Source organism: Hoplias malabaricus, chromosome 2 (genome assembly GCF_029633855.1).
Source record: "Hoplias malabaricus isolate fHopMal1 chromosome 2, fHopMal1.hap1, whole genome shotgun sequence".
NCBI classification, from domain to species: domain Eukaryota; kingdom Metazoa; phylum Chordata; class Actinopteri; order Characiformes; family Erythrinidae; genus Hoplias; species Hoplias malabaricus.
The window spans coordinates 77,819,087-77,843,473 of NC_089801.1; the positions used below are offsets into that span (position 1 = coordinate 77,819,087).

The 24,387-nt window shown below is 36.9% G+C and overlaps 2 protein-coding genes across 3 annotated transcripts in view; both read left to right on the plus strand.

The window, feature by feature from the left end:
• The window catches only part of prkcba (protein kinase C, beta a), a 64,025-nt gene extending 51,503 nt beyond the window's left edge, over positions 1-12,522 (plus strand). Inside the window, exon 17 of one of the 2 annotated variants that reach the window (XM_066661693.1) lies at positions 8,801-12,522. In XM_066661693.1, coding sequence (XP_066517790.1) covers positions 8,801-8,953 — 153 coding nt within the window. In that variant the 3' untranslated portion in view covers positions 8,954-12,522. Of the gene's footprint in view, positions 1-2,446; positions 5,366-8,800 lie in introns of those variants that run through there. The other variant, XM_066661692.1, reaches the window with a different exon arrangement.
• A 1,571-nt stretch (positions 12,523-14,093) lies between these two features.
• On the plus strand, positions 14,094-23,113 carry cacng3a (calcium channel, voltage-dependent, gamma subunit 3a). The gene is made up of 4 exons (XM_066655892.1): positions 14,094-14,304; positions 19,777-19,860; positions 20,684-20,824; positions 22,527-23,113. Exons 1-4 carry the CDS (start codon positions 14,094-14,096, stop codon positions 23,111-23,113), a joined length of 1,023 nt encoding a protein of 340 aa, XP_066511989.1.
• Positions 23,114-24,387: the final 1,274 nt, after the last annotated feature.

A 24,387-nucleotide genomic window follows, 5' to 3' on the forward strand; every position in this document is an offset into this window, starting at 1 on the left:
TAGTAACATGCACTGTGTACCTCGTTATGTTATTGTGAAATCGTGATGTCACGTCAGGCAAGACCACCGTTTTATATGTTTGTTCTAATTTGTCTTTGATGTCGTGTACCAGTAAAGCACCACTAGCCTAATTATGCAACACTACTTCACTATGCCTTCATACATAAATTATATCCTCCAATCAAATACTGAAAGGTAAGTTGTTTGGATCATATCTGACCTACAAAAGTATTCCTCCAGTGTTGGGGAGCAGCTGAATTTCTATTATTAGAGTACACTGCTAGACTTAAGAGGACAAACTTGTCATTCCTATTTGGGTCAGCTACCCCTGTGCAGCACAAACAGGACCATGACGCACTGTTATCACCTTGACGAATGAGCGTCTGAGTAGTTTTTTTTTTTTTTTTTCAAAGTAAAGTAGGTAAAGAAGTTTTTCAGGTTGTTTAGTCCATTTCTGGAATTGAAGTGAATAACTTTTGCTAACTGATCTGATCCAGATATGGTCATTGAACAGCTTAGTGGATAAAGACTAAGGTCACATTGTCAGAGGTTATGAGGCTAAATGTCCTGTACATACTGTATATACAAACATTCTGAGAAAGATTGTCTGCTAAACATATACATTTATTATAATAAAACATTTAATCACATTCAAAATTTTGGGATGCACCACTATGGTAATCATTGGCCGTACAGTACCTGCTGATATCATTAATTAATTACATTTATTCGTAGAATGTAGATATATTCAAATTATTTAAATGTATATTTAAGCCAAATTAACCTTATATTTTATCCTTTATATTATATCACTGTCTTTACAGTGAACACTTTAAAGCTTTTGGTGAGCAATTTAAACAAATTTCAACATATTAAGGCAACTGGAATATAGTATTAGGTGCAATTTGTAATTTAAGATTACTGTTATGGTTTACTATTTAAACTCAATCCGTACCTATTTAATAAACTCTAATAATTATTAATTTATATATTGTAGAATAATTATATTATAAAATATAGGGTAATTTTCTCACTGCAAATGTTTTGTGCTGCTAGTGTGGAGCATTAACGGTTCCTGTTACAACCAACATGGATCACTTTTGTTTGTTTGTTTTTGGTATGGCTATTTTGTAAGCCAATAAATTAAAATGTTTCCGTTTCTTTTTATTTATTTTTTTACAGGGCACAGAAATTTCCTTGCAGATTTTATTTACCTATAGATTTAGCTCTATTTAGATGCCACCAGTTATTATTTTGTTAATGGCATTAAAAAACACTATTGATTGTGTACAAAAGTACAAACGTATGGAAATTAAGAACCTAAAGGTAGTATTGGTGTCAGAACTGGCCACAGCAAGGTGCTGATTTTTGATTCTCTAGCTTTCAACCTGGAAACTACTCATCAGTGCCTTCCTACTACTAACAAAAGAAGATCTACTTTCCTACTTTCTTGCTGCTTGGGAACGTCCAGTGAGGAGTGTGTTAGTTTTATGTAAATCAGCTTCCCCAACGCTGCGAGTCACTCTCAGCCTCTCAGTCAGTCCAGACACCTGCCACCTCTTATGAAACAAATGTTTACTCGACATTTGTTGGTTCACATATGTTTTCTGTTGAAGAATATGTGATTGCTTGAGGATTTGATGGGATTAAAACATTAGAAGATGCCATGCATGTGTGATTTCACCTTTCACTATCCAAAGCCATAGCTCTTATTCCTGGACACATTCCTTTAGAATTTAAAGGTATTTAAAAAATATGTAGAGGCTTAAAGGGATAGTTTTACCACCAGAAACTAGCAAATAACCTGATTATGTGTTATTTTTTATTTTATTCTGTAACATACAAGTTGCATCCCCATGTTGAATATAGGTTTAGTACCAAACCTTTGACACATCCAGGCCTCTAGGTGTCAGTATAATTGTATCACAACATGAAGGAGAATATCTGGAAGAGTATTTCCTTCTTTAAAAACTTTCCCTCTGTTTAATGATTGCTGTCCTCAGTAATGGTACTCTCAATTTATTAATAATTTTCTTAATTTAATGAACATTTCCTAACATAATCCTAACTGTTGAAATATAATGTCATATTATTTGGGTAAATAGAGACAAGTATTTAATATTTAAGTGAAAATTGAATTAAACGAATGCATTAATGAAATTGAGATTAAATGATTACATTTTAAAACTAGTTTTAAGCCTCTAAAATTTTTTCTACCTTAAAATCTTGAGCTCCATATTTATTTATTTATTTATTTATTTATTTACTTTTACCAAGCTGCATCTCAGTGTTTTAATCCCTGTTTCAGTTGTTTTTTGCCATGTTTTTTCTGAACATTTATGTTGAGTTTGGTCATATTTTTCACACTTTAGTTGTAATTTTGACTATGTATTTTTTAACCTCCATCCTCCCATCGCACCCCTCTTTTCTCTCGTCCTCTCCACAGTGCGGTCGGGATGCAGAGAACTTTGACCGTTTTTTCACCCGTCATCCTCCAGTCCTGACCCCTCCCGACCAGGAAGTGATTTCTAACCTGGACCAGGATGAATTCCAGGGTTTCACTTACATTAACCCAGAATACGCTTCTCAGGAATTCAAGTAGCCAATCACGGCGCTTAAATGTGAGGACCAATCGGAATGGAATGTCTGAAATGACTGAGGCAGAATGAGCCAAGCACAGGAGAAAGTGTGCAACTAAACCCCATTTTTATCAGTGGACCTAGTGTGTACTTGCAGCTGTGTCCAAAGGCTTGGACGCCCCGGTCAAAGAACATTTTTCATTTATTTTAATTTTGAAACCATTAACTTTTTTTCTTCATGAAAATAGCTTGACCCATCCTCTATTAGGAACACACAATCACAAAAGTGTTGTTAAATTTACTGTACTATTTACTTGCTTTTATTGGCTCAGTTTAACATGGGTTTAAATGGAATGTTTGATCCAAAAAATGTATGATCCATAACCTTCCCACATCAAATTTTATGCCTTCTCCCTTCAAGAAGATGTTAAATTCTTGAAACAAACCAAAAATACCCATTAGAAATGTATAGAAGTGTGTTCTCTAGAGGATTTGTGCTTATTTTCAAAATCAACAACACATCATTTGACCGACGCGCCCAAACATTTGCACACGACTATACTTTGCCCTTGCATTTGTTTCATACAGTTCATGTGGGTGAAATCATTAAAAATAATAATAATAAACATTTTAAACACGCACACACCTACCTTTGGCCAGTTTTGAGTGGAACGTCCAAGAATGAAAAAGAAAATGAGTTTAAGGTCATTTTATGACTAAACATTATTACAATCCATAATTTAAGTTTAAAAATAAAACATTTCTCAACGTGATGCAATGCCTTGACTACATATGAAACATGGTCATTCTTTTTAATCATTTATATTGCATTGAGTTTTTGAGTACTGTGGTTTGAATATTTGTTAATTGGATGTTATTTTCTGGCAACAAAATAACACTCAAATAACCTCACAGTCCATACACGTGGAATCTCAGGTGGTTCTCAGATCTGCTTGAGATATATCCTACCATTCAAAAGTTTGGAATCGTGTTTTTAACAGAATTAAACACAGTTGTTTGCAGATGGGTAAAAGATTTTAATGTGTGAGACCTGTGCAATTTCTCACAATTGATTTCACATGATTAATGGGATTATACTGTGATGTTGCAAGTGACTTGCATATTAGTTTCAGTATTTTCAACTAATATGAAACCTGTTTGCTTACAAAATAAAAGTACACTGTTATTTTAAGGATTCTATTCACATTCAAATTAAGGTGAGAGTAGTTTGACCCTGAGAAATGTATATTATCAAGAATATGTCATAAAATTAATGTCTGGATATTAATTTCAAAAGTGATCAAATCTCATGATAGAGGTCTTGAAAACAGAAATATATTTTTGTTGTATTGTTTATTGTTTAAAATTTTTTATCACAACAATTCTTCAAATATTGAATAAAACATGTGAAACAATTGGTAGACATTTGGAATGTTTAAGTCTACGTTGTAGTATATAAATTATATAAATGATTATTATATGTAACAAATTGTTAATACAGTAATTGATTCCATGCTTCTGGATGGTAGTGCTCCCACATATTCCATTCAGTTTAATGTTATTGATCAGATTGTTCACTAGGTCAGCCTGTTCACTGCTATTTTTTAGATGGACACTGTGGTTGTGGGCGTGGGTGCAGATGCCAAACTGTGCCACTGCTACAAAGAGCTGTGCCAAATCTGTGGTCAGAAGTGAAAGTCTAGGGTTTGGTCATATTTGATAGCATCATGTTGTCCAAGCAATGTAGTGTGAATTTTAGACCTCCTGCATGAATTCGTACACACTGCATCCGAGAAAACTTTGGTTATTTAACTGAATATCCATTTCTTACTAGAGACTTTGAAACTCATATCCATTCCAAAAGTCGTATTATTACTGATATTCTTAAGAAGACATCATATCTTTTTGTGATTATCCTGCCAAATATGTGGTCTATGACTTTGTTGAACCAGATTTCAATGCCCTCCAGTGTTTGGAAGAGATTATTGCGATTAACTGTGGACAGACTGTTTCTACAAAAGGAAATTTCAATATATATTTGAAATATATGTATACAATTTTAATGTCTTCTTTGTTTGTTACACACACATACACTAAAAAGAGGAGTTTTTCATCTCATTATAAATTCATTTCCAGGCAATATGTGAATAATTGTTCAATTAATATGTGAGCTCAGTGCAGTCAAATTCAATGTTCAAGATGTGATTAAGGACCTGAAGTGGCTAATTACAAAAATTCATAAGTAGGAGACTAGGGTTGAAACTTTGCATAGTTACACAAAATGTATACAAACCCATGTTCCTGGAAAAGACATTTTGAAAAATGCGATAAAAACGAACAAAAAAAAGGTTTCAACCCATATTTTACTGACAAAAGCAGAAAGAAAATATCAATATATTCGCTGACCAACTAGTCTGTATTTTTATTTATATATATATATAGATTCCTTTCTGTGACAGAGACATTTTTCCCAATAGGTTACATCACCTTTAGTTTAAATGCACTATTTATCATTAGGCAACTGAGGATACTAATTTTTCCAGTTTTCCATTTGGAATTTTTGTTCATTCGTCCTCAATATGAGACTTGACCTGCTCAACAGTCTGCAATTCAGATCATCTAAGATGAGTTTGGGCACACAGAACTCTGCATTTGTGAATGTAATTGATGTATAGTGTTGTTTCAAGTTGCATTTTTTGGTGCAGCAGAAGACTGTGCTAAGTGACAATGGCCCCTGTGGATATATTTAACTTCATTTAATTTATATATATTTATATATTTAACACATTAACATAATGACTTTCTCATTCAGTGCAGTTTGAGGGCTCAGAGGTTATACACATTTCAGCAGTGGTTTCTAGGATTGCCTTCAAAAACAGAGATTTCTTTGGATTCCCTGAATCTTCCACTATATATAAGTGGACTGTGTAAGACCTAAATTCTTAAATTTTTGCAGTCTGTTTGAAATGTAGGCACCTAGAAGTGAGCAATGACTAAAACTTTTTTACTTCTATACTCAACTGATCATACTGGAAAGTATAGTGGTGTAACGTGAATTTTCACTCTTGTTGTGACCTTGTCCAATCTTATATTTAAACATTTATTAAGAGTAATACAACTATAAACAGATTCTAAATATACAAGTAAAGAAATTTTGGTGCTTTTTTTGTACTTTCAGAATTAGTTTACAGATGTAATTACAAAATACAATCAAGTTGGTCAGTGAGAATTACCAATTCACAGATTCTAGTTTTTATTGCATTTTACAAAATATCTCATGTTTTCTGCAAAACAGGTTTTTAGCTTGGATTTTATCATAGAAATTTGTCACATGACCTGTCGAGGCTTAGATATGTTTGCAGTTGATAGGTAATTTGGAACATTACACCACATACTCCAGTTACTAGTGTCAAGGATAGTGCAGTCAAGAAATTACCTAACAACAAAATGCAAATATACACATATTCCTGTCTCACTGGATACGAATGCAATAAAGACTCACAAAACATGACCCTTTTCTGGAGGTTATTTTTCATAGAATGTCTAAATATTCCTGATAACCTCATGACCCTGGTGAGCAGAGATGGCAATGTAATATTTCTTACCTGAATATTGTTTCCTACTTTCAGCCAAGTAAACTCCAGACACAGGTCCTAAAGTTAATTTTTTTTCTAAAGTTATACTTTTTACATTTTAAATAAAAACAACTGTAAGCAACAAATGACATTTGAAGGCCAGGGGATGACGCTGAAATTTGTTATCGATGTAGAAATGCATAAAATACAACACATTAAGTTCTGTATAGTTCTACTCAAATGTGTTGGGTTTTTTTTTCATATTTATTTAATAGAAAATATTTTACACAGCTTTTCCAAATTCTGGGACAGTGCCCACTTAACCCCCTGTGATGTGGAAGGTACAACTGGACATACACATGATGTGTTTATAGATTACAAAACTCTAAGCTAACTTGCAGATATAGAAGCACACTTGTCTTAGGACTGTTATTCTTGTGCAGATCTGTGAATAGTTTTCACCACCCCTCTCCTTTAGCACCCCATTGCCCAATAGCAGCTCAACACAGAAGTCATGTTCCACACAGTGCCCTAGATAATGTAAGCGTAAAGTTGAGAACTATACTTTAGAGCAAGGCTATGTTTCCAAAAGGAAGGAGAACATCTTTCTCAAGCTCTCAAGGGAACATCATGAAAACAGTCCTTGTGTAGGCTCACAGGGACCAGGCACTCACGCCAGACTCCTCCCAAGAGCCCTCACTCTCATAGTGGAGTCCCCTCGGGGCCCATAGCAGAAGGTAGGAATGAATGAGCCATCTCTAAGCTTTTCTGTCTTGCTGTTCCTGGTGTTTTGTGCTTCCCAGAACATGATGTGTTGCTGTTTGTCTCTGTACTTACATGAGGGTCCCACCCTGATAGGGCACTGTCCAAACCCTTGTGTTGATCTCATGAGAAAATAGGCTCAGACCAGTTGGTTGTGTACTGCCTCCTAATCTCTGAACTGTCAACTTGCTCTTCTGTTCTAACAGTGTTAGTCCATCAACCTTCTGTTCTTGCGTGAACCATCATTCTATCATCTGTGTTTTTCCAAATATATCACTTCAGTGACTAACTTTCAACTATCTCAACTTCTCACCTTCTTCCACCACGTGGCTCATTTCTATGCCCATGTTTGATCTTCTGTGACGCTTTATGTACGTCCGATACAAAGCTATGTACTTCTCAATCTCTGGCACTGTGCTTTTGCTGTCAGAGCTACTTCTTTTATGAAATCTGTTGTGTGCATGTAGTCAGAGTTTGAGTGCATGTATTGATGTCCTGTTCTTTCAAAATCCTGAAGGTCATCTCTGATTTATCTATTAATCTATTAGATCTTATAATCCTGGCAACACTATACTCTCAGTAAAGTTTCTAGCAAATCTTATGTCTTGGAGGTAAGTTTGGAAGTTGAACAACAGTTGAATTAGAAACAAAAAGGTGTTTTAATACTATATACAATTATGTCCAAATATTTGTTGACACCTTTCAATGAGGGCTTTAATCAGCTTTTAAGGGCAACACAGACAATCCTGGAGAACTACTGTTCTCACTGCAAAAGACACTTCAATTGCATGGTAGTCTCTCCACCATCCAAACTGCTCCAGATGCCGTTTTTCATCTGAAAGAGAAAGAGAGCCCCTGAGCCAATTCAGACCAAGACTTTCACTTAGTGTCACATTTACTGAGCCATGGCTGTTTGCAAACACTGGAAAAAAGGGCAAGAAAATGGTGAGGAAACATTCCCTGAATTTTAATTTTTAAAAACAGAAGTGTATTGGATTAAATATCACCTTTTAAGATGCCCCTTACTTTCGACAAAGAAGTTTAACTGTACACCACTTTGCAAAACCTCCATTTCCATTACAGCGAAAAGCTGTATCCAGAGAAAAATCCAGAGAAATATAAACCCTCCAACTGTGTTCTCTGGAGAGATGGAACTCTGTATCTTTGGAATGAGTTTTAGTAGGGTTTGTGATCCAGAATGATTCACTCTTCATTTTGGAGAGGGCCACCCCACATTATAGTTTAATAATTAGTAAATTCTGGTATTTTAAGGTGCACCCAGACAGTCGGCTGTTCATAGAAAAGCAAGACGTGGAATGGGACACGAGTGCAGCTACACATGAGCTTAAAATTCCACTACGCTCAATGCCAAGCATAGACTAGTGGGATATAATGTCTCCAGGCATAGAATAATGAAAAAACTCACTAAAGTTAATTTCAGTGAGATCCACCAAAATAGGTGAATTTAGTGTGCACAGTGTCCGGGTGAATACATTTTCATATCCCTCTATCTGTCATATTTCAGCAAACATGGAGGATTGTTGTGGATTCAAAACCGAAGATATTATACAACTCTTTTGCCTATTACAAAATACAATGCAAGTGAGAGTATTTGTAAAAGTAGAGCTAACAAAATCCTTCTGAGTACGCCTCTTCATATAAGAAACTGCTGACTCAAAATGGAGGACTGTTTACAGAGCTTCTTTCAAGCCCCAAGGCTTAATGCTCTTGTTACTGAACACAATCAAATTCTACCAAGTGCAACATCTAGTATGAACTTTTGGAAGTAACTTTGGATGAGTGTCTACAAATCTTTGGACATAAAATGCACACTGATAGTAACTCAGTCTCTACATAACACTCTCTCCATCATCTGTTTTGTAGAAAAATCTGCGGGACACAGGCAATTTCGATAAGGAGTTCACCAAGATGGCAGTGGAGCTGACGCCGACGGATAAGCTCTTCATCATGAATCTGGATCAAAACGAATTCCAAGGCTTCTCCTACACTAATCCAGAGTTTGTCATTCAGGTTTAAGCCCAGTCTCTAATTGCTTTCCCCCTTTTACTGCAGCATTAAGGCCTATAGTACCAACGCGCACAGAGAATGAGATAGTCTTTTGAATTTTGTTTTTGATACAGTTTAGCGCTTTATGATCGTCCTCTCTCCATATTTGGCCAAACCAGTCTCAGGGTCGCACTCAGAGACACACTGGACTCGACTGGAGTGGACGAGAGTCTGGTTATAAATGACTGTGTTCGTCGTCTCCATGAGAACGTCTTGTCTCGTCATCTCCATGAGAGTTATCTTACCCCTTCTTGTTTTTACCAATCAGTTAATTCTGCCCCATATCATCTTAATATAGGCTAAAAAAGGCATGTGCAAAAGTTTTACGTCTGGGTAAAAGCACTTTCTTTGTGAATATAAGTCTAATTAGTTTAAAAATGACTTGTTTGTTAGTAAATTTAAACAAAAAATCCTAAATTATATTAAAACGATATACTACACTTTCAGAAAAATGATACGATACATTATTGTTCCCTAAAAGGTACAAACAGTGGTTTTATAGTCCACTTTTGTTCCCTAAAGTTACATTACATTATCTTCTAAAGAGGTGAATATTTGTAATCATTCATTGTAGAATTGTGAAAAATAAGTCAATAACAATAACATGTAGTTTCACTCTTATTTCATCTGGTACACAGTGGACACCACAATTTAGCTTATGATTTATAAACATTTAAAGTCAGAAACAGCAAAACATTTTTGTAATATTTTGTACCCACAAAATTACAAAATATATAAAGAAGAAATTACAGAAATATTTGTATTAACATCTAGGAAACTGACCTTGAATATTATAGATAAAAAGCTATTTGTAAGCAAATCATCACACAATTATTCATCACTTATTACACACCCATAAATAAAATTGTATGTTTAATGCATTATACATATCTACAAAACTTAAAAGCATATCAACACATTCACATTCAACACACAAAAAAAATTAACTCAGCAAATTTAAAACTGTCATTAACTTTTACCAGGAAAATGTCAAAATTCCCTGTTCCCTGTCTATAATATATATTTTCACTTAAAATAAATAAACATTTATTCTTTTTTGCAAACTTTTGCACATGACTATATATAGTGTTTTTAGTGTTTCCGTGTCCAACCAAGCTCCATGCAATCACAATATGACTCAAATTGATAATCATAATAAAACGTATCTTAATAACAATCACTCAAAATAGAAACTAATGCAATACTCAAGCCCTGAAGATGTGTGTCGGTAAGGTAACATCATTAGCAATACCACAGACTAACTTTAGCATTTAGCTCTAGGCCTTATTTAAGCTTATGTTAGCATTGGATGTCATTGAACTTTACTTTGCTAATGCTACAAGAAAAAAATATTTAGGTTCACGCAATAACATTAAACCACAGAAACACGAAAAGCAGCTACAGCTAACATACTGTGGAGAAATGTGCTCAGGCAGAATTAGCTTGTGTTCTACATACCTAGAAAGTACATTGCAAAACAAGATATTTCAAAATATGTCATTTACAAGAGGTATTTGTCTGGTAACAAACCTACAATGCAGTTTAAAACCAATGATTTTCTAATCTGTAACTCAACTTAACATCACACACTCTTTGGGAGTACAGTGTTAGATAAATGTAAAAGTATTTTCCAAATTTAAGCACAAATCTTCACAATTTATAACAGGAATCAATATAAAGTGTGATATTTTTAAAAAATAAGGGTACATTAATTAATGATAGTAATGAAAACTAACATTATTTTAGTATTTGTACAAGTACTAGTACTAGAGAATTAATAATTAATACTGTCTTAGTTAATCTTTTACCAATAGACCTTGACTCGTGTCATTAACTACTTTGTAGATCTAAAATATGTTAGTTATCTTTATGGATAGCTACAAAAAATTGCATTACCCTTACAGAGACATCACATAACCACTTAATAATGATTAGTACAGTCTTACTTAACATTAGCTAATGTATTCTTATTGTACTGTTTTACCCTTTTCTTTAACATTTTATTTTGACTTTCTTTTTATTGCTTTCCTAACAAGTGCCATATATTTTACCACTTACATCCTGAGTGGATTTGAAACTAATATGATTGTAGAATATTCCAGATTAACGCAAAAAAATGTCTTTTTAAAAGAAGACATTCCTTTTAATAAGCAAAAAAATAATAATAATAAATACACTTGACTGGGCTTGTTTGCGCTTCAATTGGTCACATGTTCTAATCACATTCAAGCAAAACCTATTGAATTAAATAAACTGGTTGCCCAAGTGACCCATATGAGAACACAGTGTATATTCCAGTTTGCCATATCCCATTGCAACCATTCACTTTTCCTAAATCTAGACTGGATTGTAACCATTTTCCATAATGTGGTATGCAGTATTTTGGGTACTTCACTATGTGCCATGTGTGAAAGTTAAGAAGACTCTACAAAGGAGTTGTTAGCTCATCCTATGCATGCGTCATAGAGCGTTGGCTCTTTTAACTCAGTGTTAATCTGTCTATTTACCAAATTGTGTCAATATGGTGGTTGGATCTGTTGTAGTATAGATCCTTAAAGGGTTACAATGTAAGATTTCTATGTTTTCTTTAGTTTTTGTATATAGATATACTGTACCATAGAGGAATATGCATTCTAGTCTTCCATATGAAAACACATTTTGTGATCATGTAATTGCTGACAATATGAGCATCCTACTGTCTTTGGAGAATGCACCAGAGAACGGGGGATAAACTTTAACACAGTGAGCTAACATGGGTAGATAAAATTTTGGGGGAAAAGATTTTTCCACTTTATATTGTGTCTCCAATAACCATAATCCTTCTTTAACAATATGTAGCAGCAACATGGTGATGACTTGACTGTTGTAGATAGATTACACTATGTGATAACAGTTCAAAACCAAACCTGGTAATACATGAGTATTCTACCGTAAATTGCTGTTACATTAATTGTTAATATGTAACCACACGGCTATTACAGGCACAGTATGAAGTGAGAGAAGAAAGCCTTTGGATTATAGGAAGTTTGTAAACCAATTTGTGGTTGCCATTGCCGTGAACATCCCCACATTGCACCGTTTACATTGCAACGATGTTGACACGTGTCACAGCTGAGACATATAATGATAATGACCTGGGATAGCAGTGTTTATGTTGGTATATTTGTTAGATATTCTTTCTGTAAGCATGTTAAAATGCAGGGGTTTTCATAGCTTCATTGGTAAGACACATATTTTGGATTGTAGAGTTAAGCTTATCAGTCTTTTTTCATTAATGAAAGCTTCCAAGGGCTTCCTTTACCAACCCCAAACCCCCACCCCACCTCCTGAGTCGAGGAATTTTACTATGCAAGACAGAAGCATGTCAACAACAGCAACAAAACAAAACTACATCCAAATGTGAACAGCAATTGGCTGCACCCTGGAGTGGGGGGAGAGTTCTCTCTGGTGATGGCAGAGATATTTTTTGCATGTTCCTTACTCATGGTATGTACGTAGGACATATTAAAGCTGAAATTTACACGCAAGTTGTTTGATTTTCTCTGTGTGAATGTTTATGATTGTTTTGACAAGTCATTTAAAGCCAAAAAAGGTGACATCTTAGAATTGGGCTTTTCCAATTAAAACTCATATATATCATTGTAAAATATTTCAGGGCTTTTTTATAACATCTGCATAATTAATAATTAAATTCATAATTTGACCATAAAACTTAAGCCATACTGATTAGAAACAAAATGTATGTCACTTCACTTGTTATAATTGTAAAGGTATATTGTCACTTTTTGTTTTGTTCTATAAGAAGTTAGTTTTATATGAATTACAATGTTTAAAATAAATTCTAGTGAAATTTAAAAACAAAATATGTGTATATGTGTCAGCATCGAGAGGCTCACATATTCTTAAAAATTCTTATATATATATATATTCAGCAGAAAAAATGTGGGAACCACCGAGGCATCAGTAAGGCTTGAGTAAGGTGGAATGAACCTGTGCTGTTTTGGCTGAAACAGTAGCAGACAAGCTACTAGGACAACTACACCATATTTAACAACTTAGATAAAAATATGAACATAAATTCAACATCTTATTAACATGGGTCAGTTTTTTCTTGGGAAAATTACAACTGTCTGTCTGTGGATGAAATATAACTTGGCTACAAGTTTTAATTTACCATTTAAATTACCACAGAAATTAATTTGTAACTCGAGATGTTTAGTTTCGTAGCACATTTGAGTTATTTTGAGCACGCTGAGAAGTTTTTTTGAGGTACCTTTTAGATGCATTTAATTCTTCACACTTTCATATCCTACTACCGCCACTATGAATAGTTCTATCAGCACAGAATTTCACATTAGATCATTCTTGGTTTATGTATTACAGTTTTAAATATACATAAATGTAATAAAAGTCCATGAAATCATTGTCACTAATGCATTGTTATACAGAAAGTTAGCTGAAGTAAATGGATGTGCACCTGTCTATGCAGACGTGTAGAGAGCTCACGTGATTTATCTAAAGATATTTATATTTGTCAAGAAATAATATTTAAAACAAAACCCTCTGCCACTTCAATGGAACCAAAAGCACTGCCCGGGTTTGCTTCATGCACAATACAGGATCAATAGAGGGGGTGGTCCCTGTTGAAATGAACTGACCACCACCAGAGAGCAAACACTTTGTTTTGCAACTGTCCCAAAAAGTGCACACCAAACTACAGCCCTGGAATTATCCTGGAGTAAGATAAACTAGTTCTGTAATTATGTATTTGGAAGGTAAGTTGTTCAGTTGTTGGACAGCGTCGTGGATAATGACACACCTTGACCTACACTTTTTGAAGAATCAGAGGATTTTACATGGGATATTTTTATCTGCGCTCATGGCATGAGTTTCTGCTGGATCCCACTCTGGTGTCTTCAGATCAAGGGGTCAGTGGAAAGAAACTGGGGTCCTTCTTCAAGGCCATTTCTTGGATATCTTTGCCTTTGCATTGTGGGAATGACCAGAGCTCACTAGAAGCTGAAAAAAAAATGAGATCCACAAATGAGTTGTCCAAGCAAGGCTGACCAGTCCATTCTGTTATTGTGTGTGTGGGTGACCGAGTGGAGTCATGAGGGTGTGCAATCGTGGAGCACAGATGCTGGTCACTACAGCAGGGGCTTTCGCAGCCTTCAGCCTCATGACCATCGCTGTGGGAACTGACTACTGGCTCTACTCGCCCGGGGTGTGTCGGACCAAGGGGGCCAGCGACAACGACACCACCCGAAAGAATGAGGAGGTGCTCACACACTCTGGGCTTTGGCGCCAGTGCTGTATGGAAGGTAAGCATTCTGTTATTTGATATTTGATCATAGTCAGAATTCCAGAAATTTACTACACTCCAATAATAAAAAGCAAATGATCAGTTATCAGAAGTGCTATGTGAAAATAAACACTGGTAAATCTATTTGTATTTTGTTCTGATACTACATGTAAAATATTACTAATACTGGCATTATTAATGGTATGCTTAATATAATTTACACCAATTAAGTAATAATACTATATCTATTGTTATATTTTGTGTTACCGCTTCTTTTTATTGGTGAATTTTATTTTTACATAATTCTTGCTGTCAATTTTACCTTCTTAATTATCTAAGCACACTTTTAAGGTGTTTTTAGTGTTCAATCAGGCAGCTCTCAATGTAGTGAAAATAACATGACTAGTTTACTCACTATACAATGTAAATTTGAATAAGTGCAGAACTGAAAAAAAAATTTAGTTAAACTCAAAATCAGAAGTATGCATACACATTTACTTTAAGGTGTCAACAACTTCATTTAATACTTAATACAACTCAAAAAATATGCATTTCTGGTACTCAATGCTATTAAATAAATTAACCATAAATTCATTCATTGTCTGTGCCCAAGGTGCCAGTCCATCACCAGGCACTGCACACTCACACTTTTGCACGACCAGTCCACCAACCAATGTATGATTTTGCACTGTGGGGGGAAAACATCAAACTCCTCAGGGCAGTGAAAACGCAGGTCTCGAACCCACAACCCCAGGACTCTGGAGATATGTTACAGTTATTCCACCTGTTGCACCACCACTCCTTGCACTGGTTCTATATTTGACTTGCCATGCTGCATAAACTCATAATATTTAAGTTCAGTTAAATCCCTCATATCCAGCTATTTTTACTTTAAACCCCAAAATAGGACTCAAATGAGAAAATAATTGAATTATTAAACTGAGTGCAACTCTTCAATATATTTTAAGTTAGAAACACTCAATCCAGTTGATTACTTTGAGCATTAGGTTTTACAGTGTACTATGAGTAATTTAAATTAAATATTAGAAGTGATTTATTACAAATTAACAATTAACATAAGTACAAAACAATTTCATCAAAATTCCACAATGCAGAGCTCAGTCCAATAACTCTGGGATGAGTGGGATTTATGACCAAGGATCATTTATTCAACATCAGAACCTGATCTAATAAATACCATCAGATACTTAAAGCAACGTTTCAGTATCACTTGAAAAACCTTTCTAGAAAAATAGAGGCTGTCACTGCAGTAAAGCAAGACATCTGTCAAGAAATGTACCATGTAGTGTGTATCGCTCAAGACTAGAGTTATGTTTCTGAATATGTTCAACCTGTTATTAAAATTAGTGCATTATGTTTCCTCACCAAAGTTTACCTAATATTGACCAAACTTTTACATTTTGAAAAAAGCATACAGCAATTTTTAACATCAATTCTCAAGTCCATACATTCCCACAAAATTAGAAAAGAGTACAACTGTGGGGAAATGCTGATCTCTGGTTGGTTTACATGCTGTTTTTTATGGTGGAACAGTATGTTTCAGTGGAAAAGCAAGGTTTTTGTATGTGGCTAAAGTTTTACTTGTCTGTATGTTTTCATTTGAATTACCACAGAAACTCATTTGTAACTCGAGTTGTTTCGTTTTGTAGCACTTTAGGTCTGTGTTTACTTTCATGCAATTAACACTCTTCCAGATTTAGAGCCAGAAAAAATAATCAATATACCCACCTATGGAGCAGGAACTGAGCAAAATCCTCATCATGCTTCATGCTTCATAAACGAATTAGGCTTTGAACATGCAAACAGACTAGAGAACAGCAAATGTTGAGGAAAAATCCACAGAATTTTATAAAAAGTTTTTCATTAAAATTTTACTCTTGATTTTAGAAGAAATGTTGGATGAGTGTGCACAACGCTTTGGCCACATAGTGTACACAAACCCGGAAATGTTATATCTGTGAACGTTTTATGGCATTCAGCCACATAAGCATTATTTAGATCAGGTACTGATGTTGGTTCTGGATCTATTCCAATCTATCCCAGAAGTTCTGGATGATGCTTTATCTCTCCAGAGTATGAAGTCTGAATGCTCCACAATCAAATGCTAAGGTCAACACTTGGCATTGGACATGGTATCCTTAGACTCCTGTGCATCTGCTCTAGAGATATTCATTTAATGCTTTCCTATATTCCGTATAGATGATGTGTTTGCCAAAATCCAGTTGACACAACTTAAAGTAAACAGCTGGATACATTAATAATCCAAACGTTTGGGCACAGTGCATCATGATTTGCGTTCAGTCCATGTTAAGGTTTATGCCACAGTTATAACTTTGTCACCTTCACATCCAGCGTGTCTGTGTGCCTTCGACCCGACTCTCGCTGCCACTCGCACTCTCTGACCTATATCAGTTCTGCGTCAATTCTTTTAATGGAAAGTGTAATGAAGCATTCAGGCTGTTAAAGAGGCGTCAATGTCACATGTGTGTGAATAGGTGAGTGTTAAAGAGATATGATGGACGATGCCAAAGGGATCGGACTTTAAACAAGATTTTCATACTTTATTCCCTTTGAAATATATAGAAATTTGCAGCCTGTTCCTTTTTTTCAGCCCCATCCTCTTGGGGTAGGTCGGGCTTCACAGATGTGGCTGGCATTGACACAAAGGCCATTATAGCCTTGGAGGAAGAAATCCATTCTGTACATTGACAGCTGTGGCCGGGAACATTTCTATACCCCTATAACCCCATGTGAATGTACATACGCACGATCAGGGTCCACACCAGTGCTCCACCAGTCCACGCACGTGGGCTTTCTGTAGCATGTGACATTTCAGTGGCTAATTTTGCCTGAGGAATCTGGTAAAAATAAAAATGTACTCTTCATCAATTATTAATATAAGCAATCCTGTAAGGAGTGTGGTGAGTTCTTACTGTGTCTGCTTATCCAGTACCCAGAATCACTGGGCGCAAGGCAGGAACCCACACACACACAGACACACACTGACACATTTGAGTCTCCAATACACCTACCAAATGTGTGTTGTGGGACTGTGGGAGGAAACCCACGCAGACACAGGGAGAACACACCACACTCCTCACAGACAGTCACCCGGAGGAAACCCATGCAGACACAGGGAGAACACACCACACACCTCACAGACAGTCACCCAGAGGAAACCCACGCAGACACAGGGAGAACACACCACACTCCTCACAGACAGTCACCAGGAGGAAACCCACGCAGACACAGGGAGAACACACCACACTCCTCACAGACAGTCACCAGGAGGAAACCCACGCAGACACAGGGAGAACACACCACACTCCTCACAGACAGTCACCTGGAGGAAACCCACGCAGACACAGGGAGAACACACCACACTCCTCACAGACAGTCACCCGGAGGAAACCCACGCAGACACAGGGAGAACACACCACACTCCTCACAGACAGTCACCTGGAGCGGGACTTGAACCCACAACCTCCAGGCCCCTGGAGCTGTGTGACTGCGACACCTACCTGCTGCTCCACTGTGCTGCCCCTGATGTGATAATATGAATATGTAATAGAATGTTACGATCCAGGGTACAGCGTGATTAAACCTCTGAATTCCTCTCGTGTTTTGATGTCTCTCTTTAAGAGGTACTATGGCCCCCTACTGGACAGGCATGATAATGTGTATTTTTTAAAAACAGACAAACGGTTAAAAACAGAACCGTGGGAACGGGGCCAAAAACTTTTTTTCTGAGAAGTCAGCTTTTTAAATTTTTCACAGTAATGTTGCCTTTCATTTCTTCTTCTGAAAACTAGTTCTTTCAGTTTCACAAAGAAACCCACAGGAATATTTTCCCATCAGTCTACTTCTAAGTAGTTGCATTTTCTGTTTCTCTAGATCCCACCTCCAGCATGTTTTGTAATTCTGAGGTCACAGTTCTGGGGTGTCCATTCCATTATTAAAACTATACCCAGTATCTTCTTTATTTAATAAATATCTCGCTCCACTTTTAATTTGGTCTGGAATTGTTTTCCAGAGTGTATTTCTTGACCTATTAAAACATGTTCCTGTACACCAGTGTTCATGAAGTTTTCAATCAAAGAAATCACTGAGATGTTGTTACATGTCTTCAAATCTGAATAACATTTTGAGCCATGACTCAAACAGATAACATTGCTATGGCAGCAGACATGCTCTCTGTTATATTCCTTGAAGATTTCATTTCTCTATTGCCAACTTCTTCTTTACTGTCTATTTCCTTATTTCAGTAATAGCTCTTTTTTTTTGTTTCGACCGAAAGCCAGTGTTGAGCTTTATTGCCTTCTTTTTCACCAAAACAAAGGCTTTAAGTGTTGTTTATTTGATGGAGACAGTTTTGGAGAAATGTAGATCTTGCGTTGTTGTTAAGAGCCCTTTTTCTCCAGGTGTTTTAATAAGTTTTGAATTCCCTTTTTGGAAACTCATGTTGTTCACTTGTCCTTTAACTTTCCTCACCATTTTGCAAGTAGGTTATCTTACATGTAATGTTTGCAGACAGATCTAATCTAATCTAATCTAATTCAAGATAGAATACAGAAAATAGGAAAGGATAGAAAATTTTGCAAGGCACCTGAGGTGTGTGTGGGTAGGTGCTTGTGTGGATGTTGTGTGTCTCTTTAAGTTTCTATACAGTCTGTGAACTGCTTTTATTGCTGAAAACAGCTGTAATTCGTTGATCTAATTGAGATTGTAATGACACATTGTGTCTGTAGCTACACGTAAGAAAAGACTAAAGAAAATACTGATTAAGAAGGGAAAGATCTTGTTGGATTCTCAGTATTGGAGGCTTCTGTGTAATTTTTGGAAACTTAAAAATGAATAACAGGTGCTTAATGGCTGCTTTCGTTTAATCTTGAACATATGAAACAAATATGTAGAGATTTAGCAGTAACTTTCAGAAAATACTATATTTAAATTTACAAGGGGTGGCCAAACGTCTGCAAATGACTGTAAGTGAACGGGCAGTTATGAAATAACAGGATCACATATAGTGTTTTACATTTACAATATTGTGGAAAAAGTTTAGTTTATAAATTTTAATTTATTTACTGCCCAGTGATGGACTGGCCTGGTGTGTTCCTGCCTTGTACCCAGTGTTTCAGAGGTGGATCCACTGTACACTGTGGATCCTTGAACAAGATGTGGAGGTTACAGAAGAACCATTATTAACTATAACACGTGGATGTATAACACTTCTTACTCTTCGTGTATGATCATTGTTATGTAGATTAACATTTTATCTTCAGCTGAAAGGAAAAGGCTGAAGGTAAACTGTTCAAAGAGAGAGACTACATTATTTAAACATTGACAATGCTAAAGAGAAATGAAGTAGAAAATGGGCTTTGTTTATTAACTGCCTGTGTGTGTGTGTGTGTGTGTGTGTGTGTGTGTGTGTGTGTGTGTGTGTGTGTGTGTGTGTGAACCTGTCTCAAAGGCATGTTTACAGGTGTCTGCAAAAATATTGATCATTTCCCAGAAGATGCTGATTATGAACATGATGCAGCCGAATACCTGCTCCGTGAGTATCTGCAGCTTTCACCAATTATAAAACAAATAAACAATAAATAAACACAAATGTTAAGCTTCTAAATAAAGAACAATGGCTATCGGCAATTTAATCTATTTCTGAAAATTACTTATGACTATTTGTCATAAGCAACCGGTTATTTTCTCCAGTTATTTCACTGACACCTGAAACTTAATGACTGCCCCCATGTGGAGGACCCACTCTATGAAACGTAACCTGATTCATTCAGGGACAACAAAGAAATCTGTTTCTTCATGTCATGGAAATTTGAAAGTTGCACTTAAACTAAAAATTTTCTGGTATTAATGGATCAGAAACAGCAGTGGCTGCTGGAGTTTTTAGACCCTTTAGTGTCACTGCTGGACTTCGAATAGTCCACCGACAAAAGACATCTAGCCGACAGCATCCTGTTTTCACTGATGAAGTTCTAGGAGACTACCAACACTAACAGATAAGCTACTGTTTGTCTTTACATCTACTAGGTGAACCAACAATGTAGAAGTGTCTAACAGAGTAGAGAGTGAGTTTAAAACCTCCAGCGGTATTGCTGTGTCTGATCCACTCATACTAGCACAACACACACTAACACTGTCACATTACAGTTACTGTCACTGCAGCACTGAGAGTCATTCACCACCCAAATCATACCTGCTCTGTGGGAGTGCTGACCCCAGATTGAAGGACAGGATTATTTACTTATTATGTTATTATCATTATTCCACACAAAATTAAGCATTGTTTGTGTTGAATAAGCTCTAGATATTTCTGTTTTAACCCATATATGAGATGCTCAAAGTATGTGCTTGTGTTACAGGGGCGGTACGTGCCTCCAGCCTCTTCCCCATCATGAGTGTTGGACTGCTGTTCATCGGCGGGGTGTGTGTAGCTGCCAGTGAGTTTTACAAGAGCCGTCACAACGTCATCCTCAGCGCAGGGATTTTTTTCGTCTCAGCTGGTAGGTTAATGAACATCAATGAAAAAATAAAACAGGTTAGAAAAGGAAAAGTAGAAGGGTGCTCATACTAAAGTGCTTATGTTGTCTGCAAAGATTTTCAGTCTATGATCGCCCATTCAACTCTACAGAAGTCCAGCTTAAGTTCACTGTGAAGTGATAGGGTGATGTCACCGCAGACAGTCTGTATGGGTTTGGAAGTTTCACAAACACTGATACTGCTAGGAATCCTTGTGGTGTCTAACAGCTGTTTCTAGACCACTTGTACTGGGATAACACACAATGTACCCCACTATGTGCACATTTTTTTAATAAATAAAACAGAAACAGTATAAATTTTATCAGTTTTGCACCATATCCTCAAATTGAATCCACATTTCTTCCTCTAATATCACATGGGGTTCACTAAAAACGTGATAGGGATTGTGTAATTAAATTCTAAACTTCTGCAGCTCGTAATTTAATACGGCACTGTACAGAAGTGAACAGACTATCTAAAGATAAATATGCTGATGTGTAGTTATGTTGGATGGTATTATGTTCTTATCTACCGTTATTTTCTGCAGGGAGGGTGTGTCAGGCCGTTTACTGTTGTGGTGAACTATTTTTGTTGGGTTATTCGTTTATAATTCGTTATAATCAAAATATATCACTATGGGCTATTATTACCTTGTCAACTGCTTGTTTTACTGTCTTTTATATATTTAGGAATATCCGGCTCCCTGCGAAAACCGAAGTAAACTGGCTTTAAATGAAACGTTAACCGCTGAAGCGTTTTGAAAGACGCCGGTGCATTGTGGGAAATGTAGTTCCTGTAGTGAATTTGCGCGGGGTGTGCTCTACTTTTGCTTATTATTCCTGGATAAATTAGACTTTTTACCGCCGTTATTATTTTGTGAGGTAAAGCAACATTTTACTAATGTATTTGCCTCAGTAATTTGAATAAAATGATTAATGAGTGTCAACAAATTTTACTGCTAGCCACCACAGGCTAAAATAAAGTCAAGCAAGAGACTGTGTAATATTTATATAAAGAAAGCTCAAAAGACATTCTATCTTCATTCAGTCAGTTGTGCTGACCATGAGAGTTTCAGAAAGGTCAAAATACTGTGGTCTGGCTTCTCTGTCATCCAGCATCAGTACCTGACCACAGTTGGCTAAGTCTCACAGCAATGTTATGATAAATAGTGCAACCCTTCCAGGAAAAGTAATGACAGTTTTTGCTGCATTTAAAGGGGGAAAATTATATATTATTCAACATTATGGCCACCTCGTTACTACACTACATACTGTAGTCCATCTGTTTCTCGGCATACTTTCATGTTTCATACTTTAATGTTTCACCGTTTTATCCAGTTCTTCAATTGTCAGGACCTCCACCAGACCACAGGGGAGGTATGATGCATGGTGTGTCATCCTCAGCAGTATAGTGACACTGACATGGTATCGGTGTCTTAGTTTGCGTTGTGCTGAGTGGATCAGACACTTAGTGTTGCTGGGGTTTTTAAACCCCTCCGTATCACTGCTGGACAGAGAATAGTCCACAGACTTTGATGGTCCTTCTGGGTCCTGGCCATTCAAGTACAGGTATACAGCCAATATACAATCAGTTAGTTGACAGTGAGAAGAAATAAGTAGGTGGTTTAAATGTTATGGCTGATCAGTAACTGAAAGTAATTTTCGTTTGTGTGTGCTCTGTTTCCAGGCCTCAGTAACATCATCGGGATAATCGTGTACATCTCATCGAACTCGGGCGACCCGAACCAGAGTGAGTCGAAGCGTAGTCACTGGTATGGCTGGAGCTTCTACTGTGGTGCGCTCTCCTTCATTATCGCAGAGACAGTGGGCGTACTCACCGTGCACCTGTTCATCGACACGCACCGTGCCCTGAGAGCACGCGCCCACCACTGCCTGCGCCCCCGCTCCCACCCAGGCTCCCTGCAGCGCCGCTCCTCCGCGGGCTCCTACCGCTCACGCTCACGGGACCTTGCACTCTATTCCCTGGCAGCCACTCCACCCAACTCCTTGGTTTATGGGCGTGGCAGCTTCCACCCACATGATAGCCTCAGGCTAGGCCTCAGCGGTGGGGGTCCGCGTGCACTCCTGACCCACGGCGCTGTGACTCCACTGGACAACGGGCTGCCTCCTGCACTGCTAGCAGCGGACACAGGCCTCGGCCGCTGTGTAGAGCAGAACTCAAGTCACATGATTGGTCAGAGTTTAGATTCTGTGAAGCAGTGCGCACTCTCACCTCCAGGTGGCGCTGCCACAAGAAGAACCACACCTGTGTGAAAACAGACTCTAGATAGACTTACAGCAGAACTGAGGACCTCTGCAGCTGCGCTAATATTCAGAGAGATCATGTGGTTCTCTAACTTTAGAACATTCTCTCGCTCTGTGTCCAAAATGGCTCCCTAATCACTATTCTCCAAGTTACTCATTATATAATGCACTATTATAAGGAACAGAATTAAGAGGGTAGTGAACCATTTATGGGTATTCACTAGTGTACATGGGTTCTTCTGTACATTTTGCAGCGCATTTTTTTTTTTTGAGTGCACTATATTTTCAGACACTGCTGCAAAATGGAAGAACCCCAAAACAGCACATTATATAGTGAATATAGTACAGTTTTGGACACAGTGCTAATATTCCACTAAACTGTACATCCCTCAACACTTTCCCTGTGGTGTCAACAAATCCTGAATACAGCCAAGCTAGCAACAGATCAAACAAGAAAGCGATCTTACTGCACAACAACAAAGACAACTCTCTTAAACCGAGTCCTGGACTACAGAGAATGTCTTTTGTGGCAGTGGCTGTGATTATATGTGTACTCCATCACTCCACAGCCCCAAAAACAGATGGATTTTACCCCTCTAACCTACATTTGCTATTGAGCCTGCTGACCTAAAAGGAATAGTTCAGCAAAGAGCAACACTCACATGATTTTCTACTAAACCTGGTTGTAGCTGAGCGGCTAAGAGTCCAACTTTGGAGTCCAAATGTTGCTACTTTAGTTTAATTTTTATATAAAAGGCTAATGTTGCTAATAAACACTGGAAGTAAATAGTCACCCAATTAGCCTTTGTCCATAAATGCCAATAAACTTCACCCAAACTGCTCAAAACACTTCCAGGTTTTAATTTAGTCAGAGTAGAAAAAACATTGAATAATACTGTGGCCTATTCACTATGTAGTGCACTATTTTGAGGGTCCTCCATTTTGTAGTGTCCCACTGCACTACAATAACTGATGTTGAACACTACAATTAGTGCATGGTCAAAATACACTGCATTGTTTGGTAAAAATCAATGTGATGTAGTTCCAATAATTGTTTACTACTCTACGGTACTATCAGTACTATAATATTAAATAGAGAGTAACTAGTTAAGTAGGGAATAGTGAGTAATGGGACATTTTGGACACAGCTAACATGTCCTAATACGGTATAAGACGCAGTATTATTTACTGTATTTGAAAACTGGGATAGTCCTAGTGATATATTTCCTAAGCAATGTGATAGTATGCTCCTAGCTAACGTGGTTTAACGAGTAAAGTCAGTC

What these genes read in the sequence shown, in the direction of transcription:
- cacng3a (XM_066655892.1), top strand. Translation starts at nt 14,094, where the DNA reads ATGAGGGTGTGCAATCGTGGAGCACAGATGCTGGTCACTACAGCAGGG. An exon ending in GCGCCAGTGCTGTATGGAAG is followed by an intron (nt 14,305 to 19,776) that starts GTAAGCATTCTG and finishes CCTGTCTCAAAG; the next exon opens with GCATGTTTACAGGTGTCTGC. An exon ending in TGCAGCCGAATACCTGCTCC is followed by an intron (nt 19,861 to 20,683) that starts GTGAGTATCTGC and finishes CTTGTGTTACAG; the next exon opens with GGGCGGTACGTGCCTCCAGC.